General features: G+C 47.8%; 9 protein-coding genes across 9 annotated transcripts; 5 read left to right on the forward strand and 4 right to left on the reverse strand.

The window, feature by feature from the left end:
* Positions 1-186: 186 nt before the first annotated feature.
* On the reverse strand, positions 187-2,359 carry BDV27DRAFT_121056 (sugar porter family MFS transporter). The gene is made up of 2 exons (XM_032065269.1): positions 1,087-2,359; positions 187-1,023 (listed from the first exon to the last, which is right to left on the reverse strand). Exons 1-2 carry the CDS (start codon positions 2,065-2,067, stop codon positions 364-366), a joined length of 1,641 nt encoding a protein of 546 aa, XP_031932367.1. The 5' UTR covers positions 2,068-2,359; the 3' UTR covers positions 187-363.
* A 2,823-nt stretch (positions 2,360-5,182) lies between these two features.
* BDV27DRAFT_14059 (phosphatidylserine decarboxylase) lies at positions 5,183-6,594 on the reverse strand. The gene has a single exon (XM_032069687.1). It carries the CDS (start codon positions 6,504-6,506, stop codon positions 5,277-5,279), a length of 1,230 nt encoding a protein of 409 aa, XP_031932368.1. The 5' UTR covers positions 6,507-6,594; the 3' UTR covers positions 5,183-5,276.
* Positions 6,595-11,131: 4,537 nt separating this feature from the next.
* Positions 11,132-12,413, forward strand: BDV27DRAFT_121062 (uncharacterized protein). Its single transcript, XM_032065270.1, has 2 exons — positions 11,132-11,391; positions 11,444-12,413. Exons 1-2 carry the CDS (start codon positions 11,163-11,165, stop codon positions 11,899-11,901), a joined length of 687 nt encoding a protein of 228 aa, XP_031932369.1. The 5' UTR covers positions 11,132-11,162; the 3' UTR covers positions 11,902-12,413.
* A 730-nt stretch (positions 12,414-13,143) lies between these two features.
* On the reverse strand, positions 13,144-14,402 carry BDV27DRAFT_153169 (glycoside hydrolase 5 family protein; the record flags this gene model as incomplete). The annotated part of the gene is made up of 3 exons (XM_032071723.1): positions 13,144-13,445; positions 13,495-13,623; positions 13,673-14,402. The coding sequence occupies 3 exons, from the start codon at positions 14,400-14,402 to the stop codon at positions 13,144-13,146; spliced, it is 1,161 nt and encodes a 386-aa protein (XP_031932370.1).
* Positions 14,403-15,315: 913 nt separating this feature from the next.
* On the reverse strand, positions 15,316-15,619 carry BDV27DRAFT_121064 (uncharacterized protein). Its single transcript, XM_032065271.1, has one exon. It carries the CDS (start codon positions 15,599-15,601, stop codon positions 15,368-15,370), a length of 234 nt encoding a protein of 77 aa, XP_031932371.1. The 5' UTR covers positions 15,602-15,619; the 3' UTR covers positions 15,316-15,367.
* Positions 15,620-16,776: 1,157 nt separating this feature from the next.
* BDV27DRAFT_121067 (uncharacterized protein) lies at positions 16,777-18,815 on the forward strand. Its single transcript, XM_032065272.1, has 2 exons — positions 16,777-17,557; positions 17,613-18,815. The coding sequence occupies exons 1-2, from the start codon at positions 16,905-16,907 to the stop codon at positions 18,133-18,135; spliced, it is 1,176 nt and encodes a 391-aa protein (XP_031932372.1). The 5' UTR covers positions 16,777-16,904; the 3' UTR covers positions 18,136-18,815.
* A 570-nt stretch (positions 18,816-19,385) lies between these two features.
* Positions 19,386-21,785, forward strand: BDV27DRAFT_121068 (proline permease PrnB). Its single transcript, XM_032065273.1, has one exon. The coding sequence runs from the start codon at positions 19,439-19,441 to the stop codon at positions 21,095-21,097; it is 1,659 nt and encodes a 552-aa protein (XP_031932373.1). The 5' UTR covers positions 19,386-19,438; the 3' UTR covers positions 21,098-21,785.
* BDV27DRAFT_14103 (uncharacterized protein) lies at positions 21,192-21,639 on the forward strand. The gene has a single exon (XM_032069769.1). The coding sequence runs from the start codon at positions 21,285-21,287 to the stop codon at positions 21,600-21,602; it is 318 nt and encodes a 105-aa protein (XP_031932374.1). The 5' UTR covers positions 21,192-21,284; the 3' UTR covers positions 21,603-21,639.
* BDV27DRAFT_153172 (uncharacterized protein) lies at positions 21,713-23,035 on the forward strand (the record flags this gene model as incomplete). Its single annotated transcript, XM_032071724.1, has 1 exon — positions 21,713-23,035. One exon carries the CDS (start codon positions 21,713-21,715, stop codon positions 23,033-23,035), a length of 1,323 nt encoding a protein of 440 aa, XP_031932375.1.
* Between the last annotated feature and the right edge of the window lie 32 nt (positions 23,036-23,067).

A 23,067-nucleotide genomic window follows, 5' to 3' on the forward strand; every position in this document is an offset into this window, starting at 1 on the left:
CGAGGTATGTGAGTACAGCAAATGTATGTAAAACTTAGGTCAGCAATAAATATTATCTAAAATGGAGGATGTTAGATATTAACAATGTATTAGAGTGGGATTTAAAATTTTGAAGTTCTATCTGGCGAATAAGTCGCTTGTGTGACGAAAGCTACTCCCAAGATATTGATGGAAGAATTGAAAGAATTGAAATAAAGAATCTTTTAATTGTACAAGGCCTTATATGAAGGTCCGAAGGATATATAACAAGTTAAAGCAAATGGATATAAATCATGTAACCCATAATCCCATATATACGAGGAGAGTATCCACAAGAAAAGTGCAAATAACCAACTCCAAATGCAAGACCACCCAAACCCCTTTTTATGCGTTCTCGGCGTGATAAGAGCGAGACTCCTTGCGTCCATATTGGACGCCATATTGCTGGTCGTGAAGAGAAGGCATCTCAAAGTTGCTGCTCTTCCAGGGAGTGACCTTGTTGACGTACATCCAGTCGAGCTCCTCAAGGGTTCGGCCCTTACCCTCGATGACGAAGAAGTAGACGACGAAGGCAGCGACCGCCAAGCATCCAGCGAAGACGTATCCGTAGGCAAAGTCAATTGCACCGGTAATGAAGGGGGTGAAGAAACCGATGAGGAAGTTCCAGCCCCAGTTCGATGCGGTGGCCAGAGCCATACCCTTGGCACGGTACTTGGAAGGGAACAATTCGGCGCAGATAGCCCAGATCATGGGACCCCAGGTCATGGCGTAGGCGGTGATAAAGAAACAAGCGACAACAATCATACCCTTGCCAGGTCCGGGAGTGTTTTCGGGGTGGTCGACGTCCAACATGAAGTGGCCAATAGAAGCGAAGATCATGAAGCAAACGAACATGAAACCAGCACCGGCGATGAGAGACTTGCGACGACCGAAGTTCTCAACAATGTATAGACCACCAAAGGTGGTACCGAAGTTGATAGCACCGAGAATAACTTGCGTGATGAAGCTGTTGGAGATACCGGCACCTTGGAAGATAGTGGTACCCTGTTAGGTTTGTATGTTAGCATATGACCTTTCGGACCAAAGTTTGAAGAAGGGGATGCTTACATAATAGAAGAAGTAGTTGGCACCAGTCAGCTGTTGCAAAGACTGCAGGACCATACCCAGGGCAATACGGTACAACATGCGGGGAGCAGTGATGAACTCATGCCACACCTGCTCTTGGGATTCGGCGTCGAGTTGCTGCTGGATCTCCTCGATCTCCTGGAGGATAACGCGGTGGTTCTCGGGAACACCATAGAGCTTCGACATGGTGTTACGAGCACTGTCGACACGACCGTGACGAAACTCGAAACGGGGGCTCTCAGGGAAGCAAGCCATGCCACCACCGAGAACGAGAGCAAACAAGAAGGTAAGGCCCAAGGTAATCCGCCATTGCGCAGTGCCATCGAGGTGCTCAGTTCCCAAGTTAATACAGTAAGAAAGGAAGATACCGAGAGTGACAAACAGCTGGTAGCAACTGATCATGGCACCACGGACCTGGCGAGGAGCACTCTCACCCTGGTACATGGGGACGAGCAGAGAGCAACCACCGACGCCAAGACCAGTCACCCAACGGCCCATGACCATCTGAACCCATTTACCGGCAGGGGAAGAGATCTGAACAATCAAGCCGACATTCAGGATGATACACCAGAAAGTAATAGACCATTTACGACCAAGCTTATCGGCAATAGGAGCAGCAACCAGAGCACCAATCAAGGTACCGATAGACAACAGACTGACAATGAGACCGGAGCGAACATGGCTGAAGTAATATTTACCCGCGTCGTCCAGTTGACCATAGCGTTCAAGATAGTTGCCCATCTCTTGGAAACCAGAGATCTGACCGGTATCGTATCCGAAGAGAAGACCACCCATAGAAACGAAGGCACCCATGACAAAGGCCCGCAGGGTAATGCGGGGAACGGGGGTGTCAACTCCAACATTCATAGGCTTGTTAACAGCCACAGACTCTTGACTGGAGTATTGGGGAGCGCCAGCTGGGCTGATCATCTCCCCATGCTGGGCAGAAGTCTCGACACCCATGGTGGAGAGTATGTGGGTGGGAGCGGTAAGACTGTATTTGTTCGACCGTATTTGCAGTTGTGGCTCAAAAGGCTAACACCGAATAGGTATATAAAAGGTAATATATGAAGATAGAAGAGGATAAACCAAAAGAAGAGAACGGTATACCTCCAGGGTAGGGAACAAATTTGATGGGGAAGAGGAAGACAGAAGTGGGAATTGAAATTTTGAATTCAGAAACGGGGAGATCTGTGTCCTTTTTATGTCAAAAACCGCATGCGAAAAAAAAATAGGCAATAAAAAAAAATCAAAAAGGGAAGGGAGAAAAATTTCCACGAGAAACTAGTGAGGAGGAGAGTCCCAATGTGGAGAGCCGACCTCACGGCCAGTGTCCGTCCGGGACACGGGGATAATAGACAATACTACCCGCATTTCCGTACAGGGCTCGCCAACGATTGGAGAAGAGGCCGGCCGAAACCGACAGCCATGAGCCAGTTAGGCCAGCCGAAGTGCTAGGAAACGGCCGGCACAACAGGGGACAGGCAACAGTTCGGGATCCACGGCCCCTCGGCGTGGCCTCTGGTTCGTCATGGTAGCCAACCCCATCGGGACGCAGCCTGGAGACTGGCGGAGGGATAGTGAGATGAAGGGATCAGCGCCACTGACGGTCATAACTGGGTTGAGGCGCGTGTCAAAATTAAACCGTGGTTCCCATATGACGTCGCTAACAAGGCCCAGCGATAGAGTTCTATCGGCTCCGGAAGGAGTGTGTAACCGTTCGCAATGGGTTGTAGTGACCTCGGCATGCCTAAAAGGAAAACGGTGACTGAAGCCGTCTTGGCTTTTGGGGGGCGGCGAACATCCTGCGTCGATGTGGCATGCCAGTATTCATTCTCGAGGGATGGATTTGTTGGGGTTTGGCCAGTCACGAGTCCAGGTGCCGGGGGATGTGGAGCACTAGACCTAAAACAATGAGTGGCGCTTAGCTGCTCCTGGACTAGCGCCACCCACAACTCCAGAATCTCGGCATCATCGGCCACACATGGCCGGAATTTCACGGGGAGTGTGGGAGAGGCATTTCCTGGAGGTGATTATGGAGAAAACGAGGGGAGACTTCCTCTTCTGTTGACCGGTGAAGCCCAACCTGGAGAATACCAGGATGCAGGGACCGCGATGAAAAGAGGGGAAATGCGGAGTGAACGTCACTGCCTACGACTATGATAATATCGCATGTAGTATCAATTTACTATCGAATTTACAACGCCATCATATGCGCGAACGGTATCATCCACCTTCTATGGTCACATGAGACTCCTTAATGACAATACCCTTATTACTATTACTAATAGTATGGTGGACGGCCGAGTTCATCTTACTACCGTGAAAAAACAGAGCAATGCCGACCGATATGGTCGAGCCATCGGCACCGAAAAACAGCTTCACGGCATCGTTTCCTTGTTGGATTTCCCAAACATCGCCGACCGAGCCGACTCTCGTCAGTGGCGTTGGATCTCGTGCATGGTTGGCCCCAGAACCATCCAAGCTTTGTGGATGGAAATTAGCGATTCGTCAACAAACTTCTAGAAAAGACCAGCAACTCTATCCTATCGAAATGATCGCTACGAATATCTATACTTCGTTTAAATAAGATCAGTTGTTTGTTAGTTTTAGGAAATTTTTAAGAAAAAATAAATAAAAAATAAAAATAAAATCTTGAAAATCTTGAAAACCTTGATTCCCCCTTTTACCCCTTAAGAGAGTAACAAACGTCCCCGACGTTGGACGGACTAATCGGAAACGCGCGGAAAAACTCTTGTCCAAAATCCAAATAGGGCTTCGTCGTCATGTGGTCGCTTAGACTGAATGACGTATCCCCGCAAAATTTTTGTCTGGAGCAACTCCACGACGACCGACCTGGAACCTCTGAAACCTCTGGAACTGTTTCGGTTCCGTAGAAACTTCCTTTCCAGGAAAAGCCCGACACTCTGTCTGTCCAGGATCAATCATCTTCCGACCCACTCTTGCTTCTCCACACGCCACAGCACTGCCTACGAATACTTTTTTTTTTTTCATATCAGGTGATCCAAATAACCAGAGATCATTCTATTTTCACCCATTCCTACTTGCTTGAATCAGGCATGACCAGTCCAGATCGAGGCTCAAACGTCGTCAATTGCATGATCTTATCTAGATTGCCACGTTGTGTCTCATATGGGTCATTGCGTTGCCTCTCGGACAGTCCCGATGTCCCGGGTGATCAGCCGAAGGTTTGATCACGTACTTGACCTGAATCACCTGATGCCTCTGCAGAAGATGCTGGAATGCACGGATCTATCTGTGCTGAGGATATATTCCGTAGCTTACCATTCGACCGGGAATTCCGGGGTTATGATACCATAGTAGTAGTTCCTGAAGCTTTTTAGAGTTTCTGTTGCTGTACACTTCCGCCTGCCGTTGTAGACGGAACGCCACGGGAGTAAGTATAGGCACTCCCCCCAATAGGTGGTGGTTGGTTATACTACTGTCATAGCTTGATACTAGCTTAATATGCATAATATCTCTAAATGTATTCATATTCATGTAATAAGTTACATGTGTTCTCAAATTCAGCCTAAACTGTCCAATTAATACACGTTCTGCCAATATATATTTTCCCGGAGACAAGACATATCGTGCGTACTACCTATGCCCCACAGTGAACTAGCCTCAGAGATATAATATTACCATAAACCAGTCATCTATATCTGTGATTAAGTGCCTTGGCGCATAGGTCTATACCTTAGAATTGACAAGTCATTCCTGCTTTAGTGATACATCGCGCGCGTAGTCATGTGAACAAGCAAACCGTGCCGGTCACATGACCATAATCACCAACCGCTTCCGAACCCGGACACTACGTACAATCCTTTCACTTAATACTCGCAATATAGAAGAAGTTGATACTCTACATGTGCATTTAGGTTTTGGGTTGGTAATCACCAGGTCTAGGCATATTCCATCGATGCCGTGATAGAACGGACCTCCGTGATCCCCGTCTGACATGCTTAGTTCCGAAGGGCTTACATCCGATCCCGAAGGATCCGCAGGACGAGCAAATCAACAAATGAATATATTGCCATTGGTTTTGCCCAGATAATTACATCGCAGATCGAGAACAGCCAAGAAAGTAAAAAACCAAGCTTTTGTTAACGGGATACCCAAACAGGACTCGGGATAGCGCCCCGCGTTCCTCACTGAAACCTGGCCAATTCCGATCTCACGTTCAATTTCGTCTCACCCGGCTTAAAATCCGGGTTGAAAGTGACCTTCTTCTCGAAGACGACAACCACATCCGAGCCACCGAATTGGAAGTACGAGATGTTGTCGCCCTTCTTGACAAGGTCGCCTTTCTTCACGGTCATCACAACGGAGGACACCTGAGCCATGCCAATGGGCAACACCGCGACCTTGCCATAGTCCTTCGTCTGGATGACGACGAGCCCACGAGTCTGGCACCATTGATACCCGGCATCGTCCGGTGCATCCAGGTCGTAAAAGTTATGGCCACCCTTGAGCTTTTCCCTGCGTTTCGTGATCATATGCGGGGCCCGGACCAGTCCCCGGTCGCCGGACAGGTGACCCTTCTTGTTAGCAACCTGGAGGTAGACCTGGTCTTGGATATTCCTGACCTCAATGACCTCACCACTCACGGGTGCATGTTGACGGTGGTAGTCGGTAGGGCCGAGGAAAGCATGCATGAACATCCCGTTGTGATAATCGATAGCCGTGGTTTGTAACAATTTCTGAATCGGCCATTCTACCCCCTTGGTATCGATGCTGGCAATGGTAACATTGCCATCCACGATATCCCAACTGCCGTCAAACATGGAGTCGGCTACACTGACAATGACCTTATCGTCATTCGGCCCAGCGAGCGGACGAGCCGAGTCGATATCCTGCCACTCGCGAGCAAACCAGTGATTGAACGACACCCACCCGGACTTGGGTTCTGCCCAGAGAGCCGCCTCCTTGTTATACTTCTCGTTTCTATAGAAAGAGTACACGGAGGCAGCAGACTGCGGCGTACTTAAGAATAAGCCCTGTTGGCGTGCGAATGTCACAAGCCAGTAGGAAAGCCAGCTGAGATCCGTGTTCGAGTTCTGCGGCTGGATTTCCGTTTGGAGACCATGGAGTGCGGGCTGATCGAAGACCCAGTAGAAGACGAGGATCTTCTGAAGGAGCTCGTCGCCCTTGCTGCTAACCTTGGGAACCCATTGGAGAAGGTCGTCGCAGAAGCGGAGGTAGTCGTCTAAGGTCTTGATGCCTTCGTTGGCCATTTCGTCGTCCTCACCTTCTGCGCTACCGGCGACAGCGGTTGCGATGGCATCATTGAAACGCTTGACGCGGTCCGCGTCGCGACTGATGAAGTCTCTCAGGTCGCGAACAAGAGGCTCCTTGGCGACGTACTGTGGTACGGACATGGTGGGTACAATAAACAAAAAGTTGGATGCTTTAGGAAGCAGGAGTAGCTAGATTGATGTAGTTTGCTCGCAACAGATAGAAAGGATGAATCGACAAGATGGAAAGTGCCGGTCTAGCTCTCGACTTCGGAGCCTTCGAGCGTCTTTTTATAGACGCTGCCAAGGGTCCAGCACGTTCATCTCGAAGGCCGTCTCAAGAGCGAACAAATCCTACAGCTGAGGGAGGTTACATCCATACTGCAGGATATGCGTTTCGCAAGTTGGATTACCTGTTCCGACCAACCCGATGGTCGGAGTGGATTATGCAGTACTCCATGAACGCAGATCTTCGTGCTCAATTTCACCATAATGACACCAACCCAGGAGAAGATGACGCGAAGATTGTTCGCAACATTCCACTGGAACCTCAAAATGGGTAGGTCGACTAGTCTTCTGAAAACTGAGCAAGTTTCCGGCGAAGCAATGCATGCAGAACCCTGACCGTCAAACGAGAAATGGCAAGTATACCCTTGCGAGGATCACTCTGACAGTTGGTTGAAGTGCGGCTGGATGGTGACTTCTTTCCACCTATGCGGGGTCGATTTGACCTGTCAGTGAAAAACACATGGATTAGGATGCTTGGCAAGACGCATACTGTTCCCGTTAAGTACTACCCTCGATCATTGGATGGAGAATGGAAGACAGCTTCGTAGTGTGTGTAACGTTTGGTTTAGATAGGCAACTGTTACGTTAAATCTGTCATTATATCTCACCTAAAAAAGTAGAATGTCGTCAAAAAATGCGGAGTATATCGCAAATGAAACCGTAGGATTTCAAATCGGACTGTGGAAAAACCGGGGGTAGAATTCAGCTTCGTTGCTTCCTTCTCAAATAGTGCTAAGCACTCCGGGTTAGATGGATTGAGGAAGAAGGAATATGGGGTGCCAAATTTAGAACCAGACTGAATAAAACCAAATGTTTTATATTTCGATGTCTTCTTTTGGGTTACATCCAAGGTTGAATGTAACTCTGGGACCGGGTGCGGCTGGGTTGAGACCCATCGGCGGGGATTTTAGCTGACAGGTTGAAGTGGCTGGCTGAAAGCTATAAAGAGGGGCATTCCATGCTGGTGGGGATTCTGCTGAAAAGTTTTAGCAAAGCTGTTGGTCCGATATTCAACTTCAGCTCCGGTTGGTGCAAGTGGTCCTATGTCTAACGATTGGGAAATACGACGTGAAGGACGTATGTCCCTGGAGTACCACGCAGGGATAGCCCGGACTAAAGTCTCTCGACTCGTACTTTTGCTAGTTGTGTTATAATTTAGTGAAAGCACTGCTGGAAGACTTCTGAAGCCCTCTTTCATTGTCTATATACCCCTGGAAAACATATTTGCCGGAGAAGAGCTGCTTATTTTCGTGGTTTGATTTGTTCTGTAGCTGTTATAGCAGAGGGTGCTAAGCCAGTGTGGATGAGGCATCTTATGTTGTTAGGCTACCGGGCTTCTCTCAAAGGCTAACATGAACCATTGGGTTAGAGTTACTAGGGCAGGACAGGTATAAGGAAGAGAAAATAAAGAAAGCAAAAAAAAGCAAAGGTAATAAAACAGAAGTAACTGATGTAGATATCAGTCCAAGAGCCATAAATCTCAACAGTGTGTCTTACGCAAGCTGGAGAAACGGCATATCATATTCTAGCTGCCACATTGAATTATCTCTGAACATGATTGCAGATTAGGGGTTCCTGTGATGAGGAGATTGAGATCTGCCATAACCCAATTCACGGTCTGCCACTGCAGGGAGTTCTCCTGGTTTCGAAGGGTGTGGGCCTCATCAACAACTCTAAGCTGAAGATTACATTATGCATGGGAAATACGCAAAGTGCAACATTCAACTGCACTAGTAATATTTCGATGATGAAAACTGGGACAAAGTCGTTGCCGCACCCGGACTTAGATGCTTGGATATTTCTCATGGCCCCAAGTCTTTTCATTATCGAGCCATTGAGAATGTATCTGGCCATGAAGCTGCGGATAAGAAGGGACTAATTTCGGGTAATACCTTGGTCATAAGTAACCCCACTCGGAATCAGTCGAACAAGATAATGCTTATTGGTTTCTCTGAGGGTGTAGCATGTGAGACTTTCCACGTCGTATGTGCCATTGATAGCTCATAATATCCATTTGGTCGATATTAACTGTATAGTCCCATATTGCCCTGAAACCCATTATTATTCCGGTAGCACCTCTCGAGGTCCATAAGCAGGCTCTGAGATATCCCTGAGGATAAACGCCGATAATCTCTTAAATCAGCACTCCATATGCCTTTATGTGCTTTCGGGGCTAATTCGTTGAGTTCCATGCTTTCTATAGTATATATTAGTAAATACCTGCTATGGATTAAAGACCTGGATGGCCTTAACCTTTTGTAAACACCGGCAATCGACAAAATACCTCTCCCCAGTAGAGGATAATTTCGCCATTTCATTTCTCTGTATTTATATTAACTGAGATCTTTACTCTTCCTAGCTAGTACTATACTAGTAATAGTATAATAAGAATAGAGTGCACAGATATATTACTTTGTCATTGTCGGTTAGTTCTAGTATCTGATGAAGGCGCCCAGCCAGGTATTCTTGGTAATCCTTCTAAAACCGATTAGTCAATTAATACTTTATTAATAGCCAAAAGACACATACTTGACTTCTGAGGGTCTTCATTTTAGGATTTTCAGTCTGTATGGCATTGTAAGTAATTTTGAACCTGACTTGACCTGATGCTGTGAGAAAATTCGGGAAGAACATATGGTCTCCAGATGAGGAACGATCAGATTGACTCCAGCTTACGAGTCAGGTCCAACTGAACTGTGTCCTCAGCACGTTCATCAGGCAGAGACTCGATTCCGACTCGAAAACTACCTCCACCCTGATGTCCGCAATGGCCTCGAGAGTTGACGTCATTAGCTATCTTTTTCACTTCGGTACTACCAGCTCTTCAGCTATTTTACAGTCAACGATATTTGTGACCTGGAGCTTCGAAGTATCAACGTCTTATTCTGAATGTATTAAACCCTTCGATTAACGCTGTCAAAACGGGGCGAGAGGAAGACCCTGTTGGTACTGGTGCGCTCTTGTCTCCACAGCCGTTTCAAGGCATTTTAGAAGTCACCTGCCGTGATAACATTTTGGGGTTGCGTAGTTGAGACTCCTGATATGATGGAAATCCCAGGATGGAGATGCTGGAAATTGGTAAATATCGTCTGTGCTTCCGTAAGAGTTGTCGTAGAACTAATGTGAGCCGGAGGGGATCGGGATTTGACGTTGAACTTTTGACGACGCTACTGGCCATAGTTGGACCCGGCCAGAAATTGCTTCTATTCGAAAAGAACATTGAGTCCGATAAATACCAACGAGTCATATACTTCTTTTGGCTCCCAGAGTCCCCAGCTTGTAGATTGTTGTTCCACGGCGTTGGAATCCGAACGTGTGACTTGGGGTCAGAGCAGAAATAAGACATGTGAGGCTAGTTTTTTGTAGGAGCAGAATTGATAATCGCGATCACAGAAGTTGTTTATAGAAACAATATTCGTAGATGCGTCGTATTCGTGGTCATAGTGGTAGTATTACAAATGGTAGACGTTATATCCCTAGTCACAGAGAGAGGAGTTTTGAGGTAGTGTTCATGCGCGTAGGATTGGAGGCAGGCACGACTCGGTACTGCAATCTTATTGCATACGCAGGGAAGTTTGAGCAAAGATACCGCACATAAGTAGATATAGCTATGCATGGTTCCATTCTGCTGGTCGCTTAAGTATAATTATTTCCATAGGCCGAAGGGACAATAGATAGGGTAAGAATATGGGAGACAGTGAACTGAAAATGACAAAAAGCCTTATATAAGGCTCTATGATGATATCACATTGGATATGAGCGGGACGGCAGACATTGGCCATTGAATGAATAGAATTAGTTAATTTATGGAGCATATAGTGACAAGTGACACAATTAGTGAGAGGATGATTAATTATGGACAGAACCAAATCTCTACATATAGCAAATTTGAGATGCTCTGGCTGATAGGGTATACCCTAAAGCTGGTGGCAGGTGCAAGGGTCTCATTCCCTGCTCCACTGCTCCACTGCGAGTCTGCGCCTCGTACTGCCTTGATAGTATCCAATCAGATAATGGGGAGTAGATGAATACTTTGTGTCACTATCTCCAGGGATATATGCGGGTGACTAAAAACAGCCAAGATCGCCTATGGTTACAGCTACTAGTGTGATATGTGCTGGGCACTAATACAGTGTCCGTGGGGCTTAGCACAACTCCCCAATCATGACTGTAAATTTGGATAACCACTCGTTTTCAACTCCTCGGCACATATAAATCACCTTCTATATATGCAAAATATTGCGAGGCTCGCTATGTGCTCAATGTCTATTAGTGTCTATTTGGGAGTCGGCCTTAGTTGGCAACACCAACAGGTGAAATGGTGACAAATTGAAACCAAAGTGCGTATACATAAACCCTGGACATACATGACTAGTGCATATGCAAGGCGCTTAAAATAGTCATGTCTCTACCCCTGGGCGCTAAGCAACATATAAATCCCGGTTATACCCCTCTCTTTCTCGCGAGACATCATCTTTTAAAAGCGACCCCCCCACAGCAGTCTAAACCAGTATGTCGTGCTATTCGCTACACTCGGGTAGGATAACTTCCAACTTTGATGCAGATTCGCCCTGCGGCATTCCGAATTCAACTTATCCCCATGTGCAATGTTGTGTAAATGGTGACTATTGTATGAGCAATGGCATCTGTCACTATTACAACAACAATTCAGACAAAGGATACTATACGGCGGATTGCACCGATCCAACACTTCAGGACCCGGCATGCATGACCCGATGTGGTAATCTCCCAGCCGTGAGGTTTCCAACATCAACAATACTAAATACATATAGGCGCTCAACCTGGAGCAATCATAGATTATGACGAAAATACAGGGCTTTGGGCCTGTTGCACATATACCAGTGATGGAAAGGCCAATTGCTCCAACCTTTCTGATGAGAAATTCCCTGCTCCAGCACCCAGCAAACTAGTTACAATTCAGTATCTCCCTCCCACCGGCACCCCGGAATATGCGACCCCGACTGATGTAATGTCCACACCACTCGTGAACTCTACCAGTAACCAAATAGGCGCCGGCGCTGCAGCTGGGATTGGGGTAGGGGTTGGTGTTGGTGTTTTTTTGCTTGCAACGACTGCTGCATTCTTCTATTTTCGACGGAGGAGATCATCGCAACACAGTGGAGCAGCTTCGAAGACTTGGACCGAGTCAGTGGCTGAAGTGCAGCAGCCGCAAACAGTTTTCAGATATGAGCTTGGGAAGCCCGAACCCCGTCCACAGGAGCTTGCATAACGAACTTCGATTCCTGAAATGAATTTGTGTATTTTTATTATACTTGAGCTTTGAAATCGACCTCGTCGAGAGGTACGCCAGTGGATGGGAGGTTCAGCACCAGAGTCACATACGCCGATACCTAGAAGAACTACTGGCATCGACAAATCCACTATTTAGATGTTCCTTGGACTTCCATCTGTCCCGAACACTTGGACTATTGTGTCTATTTCCGCTGGAGATGCCATGTCCTTGTTTTGCCCAACCCACCATCAGGAGAATTTGCATGTGGCTTCGGCCACGTCTTATCCCTCCATACTAGCATATGTATCGATGCAATGAGAACTGCTTTTAGGGACACCCTAACACCGACACCGACAGCAAAGGGAGGTTGACTAGTCCCGGCTGCTAAGTTTATATCGATGTTTTTTGTTTCCTTGGAGGACCAGGTTAGTTTAGGAGTATATTATAGAAGCTTTAGACCTTATATAGAATATCGTTGAATCTATGAACTAAATACTAGTTTTTATCAATGTTATATTCTTGTTGATAGAAAAAGATAAAAGAAGATATTAAGAACAATGTCTATATTCGGAGAGTGCTTGTTATAATACTAATTATAATTACCTCTGCTTCCACTAAACAGTAGTTAGGAATAAACAACGTTTTACCACTTCATGTTACAGTTAACAGAAGGATGCTATAAGCGTAGATAGTCAGATTTTGGATCCTACCCAATGTTCGACAATATTAAATTGAGGCGATCCAAAGGGAAGTTCCACAGGAGTGAAGGAATACGGTATAAAATTAATAAGAGAAACCAGTCCGGCAAACGTAAAAATATCTGCGGTAATTTTGGTAGTCCTGTAATGCAAGTGAAGACTATAGACTGGGTACTAGATAACAGTGTTCAAATTTCTGAATCAAAATTTATCTATCCTTAATCCACTAAAGAAATGATGTGGAATTCACGGATTGGTGTTGGGGCCACTTTCTAGTTAGTATACATGTCATATCACCAGGTAGGCAATGCATTTACCAAAGAGAAAGCAATATGTCCATCTAACCTCTAAAGCATTCTATCAGCTGTGCCACCTAGGGTTTGAAGCTCTCAGCGTGATGCATGCCTCGAGAGGACGACTGGGTATTTGAGCGGACTCTTAGAGAGTGAATTTTGTACTTCATTTTCTTGCAAAGATACATTCGCCTATAAACGCTTTCCTATACTACTCCTGTTTCACCCCATCACATGTGAATTCCGCATCACTTACGACTATTGATAGCCGCAACATGGTCAGTCACGAGACACTTGAACTCGTCGGTTCCGTAGTAGAAGGTGTTGCCATCGTCTGGCGATTGTCCACCGCTCAACTGATCTCCGTACTGCCAGTAGAGGTCCGCTGAAATGGCCGTCGTGTTGAGTGCCGTGTTTTGCCAGGGTTTCTCAACGGCACAATGGTCCGAGGTCACTCCATACTCCTCGAACATGCAAGGCTTTCCAGCCGCCTTGCAGGCTGCCCCGTGCGAGGTGACCCAGCCGTTGCCCCAGTCGTTCGTGGTTCCCCCTAGCTGGATTAGCTTCCACTGTTTGATTTGCTACTGATGTAAACTTACAGCTGCTCGGATAGAGATGGAAGGTTCCGAAGTCGATCGTGGGAATAGCCAGGTTCTTGGCGAAGTCACTCCCTTCAGAGTATTGGTACGGGTAGCTTCCGTCCGAGCCAGTGTCGAGGCCGAAGCCCTCTGCTTTTGTTAGAGTTTGTGGATTACAGACAAGGCTAGGTCCACATACCGTCACCAATGCAAACCAAATGCTTCGAGTCCAACGACTTAATATACTTGCTGGTACTCTCGATCCAGTTGTACAACACGGTAGTCTCACAGCCCTGGCAACGGGGTTCATTGGCCAGTTCCCATGCAAAGATAGCGGCAGAGTCGCTGTACCGCGAAATGACTGCCTTGATATAAGCGCGGTAGGCTTCCTGCATGGCGTCATTGGTGTAGAATTCCTCCTTCGACCCACCGAAAGCCTTGACATAGGCGTTGATACCACCGTAATCATCCCAGAAGTTGACGAAGTTAATGATCAATTTAATGCCGTGCTTCTCTGCCGAGGAGACTACGTAGTCCAGTCGCTGGAGGCCGTCTTCGCCCTCATTGACGGTTGCCTTACCATCTGCCAGCAGGTGGTAGTAAACCGAGCCATCAGTGGGCTTTTCATTGACATCATTGAACCCCCAAACACGAAGGATCTTGAGTCCGGATTCCTGCAAGTGACTGAACACGAGATCCACGTCCTCATTGTTCTTCTGGAATCCAATCCAGTATGAGTTGGAACCGGCGAAATATCCTGTCTTGCCATCGATCACGAAATTAAGGCCTGAGGTGGTAGCGAAAGAACCGGGGGTGGCAGATGGAGTTGGACTGGGCGAGACAGTTGAGGATGACGCCTGGGGAAGGGCAGAGGCCAATTGGGCCGACACCAGGCCGGCTGCGGTAAGGAGTGAAGGGTTAATCTTCATGATGCTTGCTCTGACTGGTAGCCCGTTGTTGTTGGCTGTGCGCTTTCTGTTTCTGAGAGGCAGCTAGCTTCTCGGGGTCCAGCTGTTCTTATAATCTGGAGAAATATGCCCCTGATAGACATTCTGGGCCCACACGTGTATCGGGCGATACTCCGCTCTTGATCCAGAAGAGAGCTCCATGTCTCTTTTTGGAACGGACCCAGCTAAGCGCTTGCAAGCAAGATAGTCGAGTTAGATTGCAGGAAATGTTGAAGCAGGCGTTGTGACAATTTTTCCGACTGGGCCTTGTGCAGAAATGTGGGGAAATTAATTAATTAACCCGGCACTCGAGGCGTTTCGGTCCGTGGAGGATGGGGTATAGTGGAGAACGCGAGTCGGTAGTTGAAACGTCGAACCCCCAAATAGCAGTTCCACGTATAATTGAGTTGCGGCGATCTCTATTATTCTGCATGAAACTATGAACTAATCGACTGCGGAATGTATCTCCGCGTAGCATGATCACAAACCATCGAGGCATGTGAGTTATGCATACAAGATTGATGAGGGAATTAGAACCTGCTTTAATGCTCAAGGGCAGAGAAAATCAGGTGATTTCGATTTGGTGTTTTACATGACCGGACCTCAGCATTTGTGTGGAAAGGTACGGTTCTGTATGCACCTTTCAGTATCGATCTCCCTCCCTCAGTTCTGTTTTGGTGTCGGTCACACTTACCTGGGTCGACCGGTCCGATCTGCTCCGCACATCAAGTTGTTATTTTTCCGCTGCGCATGTGGCCAAGGCGCCATACCACACATCTACCACAGAGGCCTCTTTCAATCCAAATAGAGATTGCTGTTCTCCTGCTATGGGCTTGATTACACAGAACGATTTCAACTCCGCACAAAGAACAACGCATGCGACGAGGCGGAACACGCTGTAAAGGCTAACCCAAGCGTTGTTGTTCAATTGTATCTACCACCAAAGATCACTGATTAGTTATCAGTATCTCCAAACGTCTAACTATGAGGCTATGTATCAGATGCCTTGCTATAACAAGCAAGCGCACTGTATACGCCGTTTGGTCGGGTGAACAACCGCGTAAAGTTACGCGTTTGATGTCCAAAGCCATGTGATAAGTGAAGATGTTGATTCCAGAAGTCATACAGACGGGCTGAGAGTGTATGAAATGTATAAGGACTCGAGATAAAGATGTCCACATAGAGCAAGCATACGTTCCTGTAACCATGTCCGGGGACAACCCTGCAACGCAACATTTTTCAGGGTCCCTGGAAACCCAGCGAAACCCCACTCACAATCCAGTGGTGCGATCAGGTGTTAGGGCCGTAACCGCATTAGTTTGTCGATGATTCCTCTTGCTTCTTCTACAAGAAGAATCTCGACGTCCAAGGTAGATACACGAGCGCGAAGCCCAGTTGGTGTGATACCAATGACTTAGTAATCAAGTTGAATCATACAAACTTGCCTTGGAACATTAATAAAGTATTATTGTGTTTATAATTCCAAGAGGGCACTCACATGTAGCGGATCTGGAAGATTGATTTTCGTGTAATTCACGATCTGCTGAGTATCACACTGAAAGGCTTCCGCTACACCATGCTGCTGCTTCGTGCTATGGCTATAGTACTCACTATGTTCCCGCACTGTTGGAGGTCTAATGTGATTAAATGTAGAGAGACCTGACCGTCACTTAGTCGTACAGATATAGGGAGACGGCAGGGTTTGATTAGTGATAGCTGCGACGTAATTGCGATACTGATAGAGTAATTTGAGCCAAGCTGTGAAGTGGTAGGCCGCCCCATGGTGCTGCAATAGACAAGCTCACTGCGCTATCCAACCTTTTACACTCCAGGCGCATATTGTCATTCTTGATACACTGGTATATATGTTAGTGATATGGCCCGGCTATGTATAATGGTAACTTACGGCTGCAGTGGCTAATGCAGAACAAACAATCAGTGTATTTTAAGGTGATCATGTTAATGACACTGTGTCTTGTGACTTCCTCTAAGAGTTCTTTAGAATACTAGGTGGGGTCTCTGGAGTGTGCCTCTAGGTGGAGAACGCGAGGATGAAAAAGTTGGGGAAGATGTAGGAAGTAACTTGGCGGGCTGCGGGGACAAAGAACAGGGCAGTGTGCATTGAATTAAGTTTAGACAGGCATAGGACTAGCTGAAAGGGCCTCAATAGCACTACGAAACGACTGGGCAGTCTTGGACTGTGTAGGCTACTGTTATCACTACTCTGTACGGAGTACAGCGAGAGTTCTTGAACCAGTCCTTTGTATGTCCACATTTAAGATCCACATTTAGTGGACCACTGGCAGGAACAAGTTCTTGGCAGCTGCTGCGGATTCTGCCTTATGCCAAGCCTGAGGTTATCAGGCAGCAACAATGACAACATAACAGATAACGAATTGTCTCATCACCTCATTGTTTCCTAGTATTTACAACTTCCCTCTCCACACACTTATTCTCAACTCCTGTCAGTACGATAGTCTCACGATGGGCAAACTACAGCCGGATTGCGATCCCAACGATTTACCCCCTCCGTACGAACAGGTCGTCTCGGGCCAACCCTCTTTAGACAACGTCGACAACGACTCTCTTCCTCCTCTGGCTGGACCTTCCACAGCGACACCCCCCATCGCTGACAACCAAACACAAGACAATGACAGATCTGAAATTACCGAGCGACCGTCCACGACTATGTCGCCCTTCTTGAGCGAAGATCCCACCGCACTTCACAGTCTTATTAGCCATGAGGCTCGCATTCCCCCGCAACCGTGTCTGAGTGTTCGCGGTGCACACCAAGAGACCCACCCCGACCGAAATGATCGCAAGGAAAACCGCACAGAGTCAGTGGTGGATTTTGACTTCCGGATCAATATGGCAAACTATGTGGTGGGCGACCCTGATTGCGATGCGGGCTGGTATCAGTTGCGCGTAGCGCGGGACGGCGACGGGCAGAAACTATATCGGGGTGGGCGATGTCGGTCGCGTACGTGGAAGCGACACCCAAGGGGGAGGGGCATCAGGCTGCCAAGCGTAGAAGACGGTACTGACACTGAAAATGTCGGGTTGGTCGAGGATGATGCGGGACCGGATCTCATGGGCTGGTGTGAGCGGTTCTGCCAGGACCCATCACCCGTCAAATCGTGCGTGTGTTGAATTCGTTTGCTTGACACACATGATACTAATCTGATGGCGCAGCTTCACGTTCACCCGTCACATTGAGAACTTCAACTCATCCATCATCCATTCTACTTTGACTTCCCATCTACGATCCCTCAACTACCAAGGCAATATCGACATCTCCACGTCCTTCTCCAACCGGTCATTTACGGTCTATTCGCCACATTGGATCAACCGTGCTCGGAATAATAACTTTGTGTACTTTACCTGTCTTATTCTTCAACTGTGGCTGATCACTTGGCCCATTATCTGGCTCCTGGAACGTCGGTATGCCGTTGTTGGGTCCGTGTGGTTGTTTTCCCGAGAAGTAGGATCCCAGCACGTCTACGCACGGAATCGAGACGAAGCCAGTATCGCGGAGGATCTGGCTCCGGTGGTTACCCAAGCTGCATGGGAACGAAGGTTGGACGGCAAAGTCCTCACTCAGCAGGACATGCGACTTCTTCGGCGGCTTGAGCGTGGGGGTCAACAGCGTGGCGGACGCATTCTGGTAGTGAACTGGGATCAGATCAGCGGATGGGGTCGTGATCAGTATACTTGAATTCGGACTCTCTCCTCGGTCCTATGGGCCCTTGACGAAAGTGGTATAATGGGTATAACGTGTTAATACGCTCATGTAACCGTGCTTTGAACACGTTTCAAGATAGCATTCATGAGCATTTGATGGGTTGACGTCATCCTGACCTACACGGCACATAACTGGAGGATAAATAAAAATAGCTAAAGGGACTTTATCGCATGCTCATTGATCTCGCACTTCTCATGGGTCAGAGATATCTGATGTATGTCAAGTCACCGGCATTGTCACATACCGGCCCGCTATCAAAACAGTTGTCGACGCGACCTCTAACATTGGATAATGCTGGGTACGATTACAGAAACGGCGACTAATGCAGGCTGACCCCTAAGCGAGATGCCCGTGGGTCTCTCCAGATATGCTTCCTTTTGACGTGCACACACTCTGACGGTTGCATGATAACCATGCCTCCAGCGTCCGGACCGGTGTCCGGACCGGTGAATTAAGATTTAACTATCCGGGGCAATAGCTAAGTGCGCAGAGTGGCGTGGACGAGGGATTATCATGCAGGTGGTAAGGCTAAAAGAGGCTGTAGGCTCTACTACTAGTGGTTTCGTTGATATCTCTGGGCTCCCCTGGTATCTTATCGCGTTTCTCACTTTGATATGATATTCCCAGTTAACATGAATGAGTGAATAAAAATGATTGTAAATGAATTGACCTTTATCGTTCTGTTTATCCAGTTATTCCAAGCTCTGCCCAAGAGAAGTTAAGAAATCCGACGCCACGGGGCACTTCGCCAAAAAGATGGAAAAGAAAGAAACGAAGGAAGTCAACCGCTGATAAGCGTGAACCCTAAAACAAGCCACCTGAGCTTCGCCCTCCAATCACCGCAAGGGCAACACGACGTCGAGACCTCAGGTATTAAATTTCCCCGCATGTTAGATTTCCCTCTTATCAGCAAACCGGACGCAACTTCACCTCCGCCCAATTTCTTGGCCAATCCAACCAGTGAGCATGCGAACCAACCAAGTGTCCACGGTACCACTTCCCGTCAAGGAAGCCAAACTAAGACGAATACGGCGAGTGGTCATTACTACTAACTACTACTAGTACTACCCTGGCCAAAAATTGTAGCTGCAGATAAGGCAACACATGTTACGCCCGAAGCCCGTGGCTTGTGCTTTTTTCTTCTTGGCCCGCATGGTCTTGCGACTTTATAACCGAGGGTGTCCCGCGCGTGGCCTCATCTCTCACTCTTGACCATTCCTAAAAACAAATACTTACTCTGATTGTTGATCCTTCACATACTGTGGACCACGGCAACATGGGTTCCGGAGAGAAGCCCACTGTCGCTCCGGCGACGTCCTATTCTCATGATCCTGAATCCGGCGATGTCAAGGCAGGCACCATGCAGGCCATGGTGGAGGCCGACCTGCTGGATGAGCGATACATGAATACCCAGCGCGGTCTCAAAAATCGACATGTACAACTGATGGCATTGGGAGGCACAATTGGCACCGGTCTCTTCGTGGGTTCGGGTCAAGCGTTAGTGATCGGTGGCCCGTTATCGCTTCTCCTGGGCTACACCTTCATCTCCGCACTCATTTATGCGATCGTCACTGGAATCGCCGAGGTAGGTGCCTACATGCCAGTCCACGGTGGCACCATGAGCTACCATGGCTTTCGCTACGTCTCACGGAGCTTGGGTTTCGCCATGGGATACCTCTACTGGTACTCATTGGCAATTCTGGCAGCTTATGAAATCGTCGCCGCGTCCATGGTCATCGATTACTGGCCCAACAGCGTGCACATCGCTGTGTGGATTACCATCATGCTAGTAGTCATTGTGGTACTCAACTTTCTTCCCGTCGGTGCCTATGGAGAGAGTGAATTCTGGTTTGCCAGCATCAAAATTATCACCCTGATCGGCCTTCTCATCCTCTCCTTCATCCTCTTCTGGGGCGGCGGTCCGAACCGTCAGCGTCTCGGCTTCCACTACTGGAAGGACCCCGGTGTCATGAACACATATTTGGTCGGTGGTGACCGTGGTCGCTTTGTCGGTCTCTTGCAATGCATTGTCAAAAGTGCCATCGCGTTCCTCTTTGCCCCCGAACTTGTGGTGATCAGTGGCGGTGAAATGGAATCCCCGCGCCGGAACATCCCTAAGGTTGCACGTCGCTATATTTACCGACTAGTCATCTTCTACTTCCTAGGTTCGCTCGCGATCGGCGTGATCTGCCCTTCCAACGCCAAGGAACTGGTGCACGGCGATGGCCATGACGCCTCCTCATCCCCCTTCGTTGTCGCGATTTCCAACGCTGGAATTCCCGTACTAAATCACATCGTCAATGCGGCCATCCTCACTTCCGCCTGGTCGGCCGGCAACTCCTTCCTCTACATGTCTTCCCGCTCTCTCTACGGTCTTGCAGTATCAGGCAATGCCCCCAGCATCTTCAAGGCCTGCAACCGGTGGGGTGTCCCTTACTACGCGGTCGGCATCTCTTCCCTCTTCCTCTTTCTCGCATACCTCTCTGTTGGGAGCGGCAGTAACACGGTCTTTAACTGGCTGATCAACTTCACCAACACCTCCGGGTTTATCAGTTGGACCTGCTGCGGCATCATCTACATCCGATGGAACAAGGCCATCCAGGTGCAAGGCATCGAGAAGCCCTACTCCTCCCGCATGCAGCCCTATGGCATGTATATCGGCATGGGTGGCGCGATCTTCTTGACTCTGATCAACGGCTTCACCTGCTTCTTCCCATCGGAATGGTCCGCGTCCAACTTCTTCACCGCCTATATTGGTATTCCTGCCTTCTTAGTCTTGTACGCCGGTCACCGGATTATGTTCTGGAAGGATCCATGGGCGTGGCGACCAGAAGAGGTGGACTTGCAAACGGGATTACAGGAGATTTTGGCAGCGGAAAAACCGCCCCGACCGAGGGACACGTGGGGAAGGAAGATGATGGCGCTGATCGAATGATTCTATCTCGACTCTTTCTTCTAATTCCGGTATTTTAGTTACGAATTACATGCTAATATGCGTGGGTAGTTTAATATCTCCATAGCTATATTTCCACTCTGAATGATACCAAACCAATGCATCATTATAATTTAGTACCGTCACTGGGGCAGATAAGGCGCTTATTACGTATGCGATTCAATATGATATGCGTGACCCACCAGCCCCATCCATCTTATCTTCAGTTTGTGATAAAGTTGGCCCTTTTCGGGCATTTTTGTCGGTACCCACGTGGGTCGTCTATTTTTTAGTTCATGGACTTTTGTTTTTCCGGCAGAAGTTGATTCCTCAGGTACTATCCGAATGTCGGGTTCGAAATGTACAGAGTACATCTATCAGGATTACTTATGGATGGCCACTGTCATGTCAGACAAGATTAATGCTCAGATTCATACGCAATGATAGTTATATAGCCCTTGTTTTACGAACTTTCACAATACTCAGCATGGAAGAACCCTTCATGTAATAAATATATATTTGGGACCATCAGCCGTCAAGTACGATTAGTACTAAGGAATCACCAATAAACCCAAGGAGAACTTAGTGGGACAGCAATACCAAATCAACATTATATTCATGGACAATCTTGCAGAGGGAAGAGACAGACTGTGGCAAGAAACACGCACCAACACTGACCCTGCCGTCAGCCGTCTTGGGAAGGGCTGGCCTAAGGGGCTTCCGATCCAGTACCTTGTGCCTAACACAAGATGGGCGCACTGCGCGTTACAGCATAAAAGTGCAGCACCTTATCTCCGGAGTAGACTGGAAGATATTTTGAAAGCCCCATTCCATGATACATTGACACCTAAACCAGATGTCAGATCCAGGAACGAGTGGGCCGACAGTTTGCGCTTCGCTATTGAATCATACGTTGGAATTGGAGAAGAGAAAAGCGAAGAGAATCTCTTAAACCTCTTTCAATACTACAACTCCGAACCAGCGAACTATGCATCTGAAAGCCAGCAGCATCTTGAGCAGCTACAGGTGTTTCGACAATGGCTTCGCAGTTTGGCTGAAACACTAAAGGTGCCTAAGGCGGCAGCGGTCCTTGACCGGGATCAAGATACTCGGACACCAACTACTGCCTTTCTTGACCGGGCTGCGAGATCCCATGACTTCTTTGTGTGGGACCCGAGGTGTGAATACTCTGAGGGAGAGGCGGACGAAGAGCTAACGAATATCCCTGTCACCTTGCTGTATTGTCGTATGCATGGGGAAATACCCGAGTCTCAGACCGTCGTACTGTCACAGGAGGAAGCTATCGGTGATCCACAGTCTATTTGGACACTAGATCGGGGGTCTACGGTCAAGCCTGGCAAACCGTTTCTTGAATGCCAAGAGGCTGTGATTTTATCCTCTATTCTCTTCTTACATAGCAACGAGGACCGACGGCGACTCGTCTCTAGCCCTTTCCCCAACGAGGGGTTTATAAGATATCCACCAGTCTCATTGGATGATCGCTTTGTGACGTACGCAAGCGATTGTAGCATCGCTGCTTGGGAAAGAGCTACACAAGCTCTTAGAAAACTCATCAAGGCAGTCCCAGCTAGATTACTACGAGATATGGCAATGTCTCTACTGGATGATGCCGCAGACATTTCTCCGAAGTCAGACGACCATGACATTACTTTGCTCAATGTGACTGATGCCATTGTTCTCTTCGGGCTTTCAGATCGACCGGAACTAGCTGCTGATGTTGTAAATCGAGTCATACAACATCTCCCCGACGCATCATCGTATCACAGACACATGAGATTGATAGGCCCTGGTAAGAGACTTCAACCAGGCCGGACCAAAGACTTTATTGGACAATTTGCGAAATTTTTCATGCAAAGGCTCGAACAGAATCAAAGACAGGACAATCAGAGTGCTTCAGACCAGAACGAAATTGCATGTTAGCCGAAGCATTTTGTCTAGATCACCACAGCTAA

Source organism: Aspergillus caelatus, assembly GCF_009193585.1.
Source record: "Aspergillus caelatus strain CBS 763.97 unplaced genomic scaffold BDV27scaffold_13, whole genome shotgun sequence".
NCBI classification, from domain to species: domain Eukaryota; kingdom Fungi; phylum Ascomycota; class Eurotiomycetes; order Eurotiales; family Aspergillaceae; genus Aspergillus; species Aspergillus caelatus.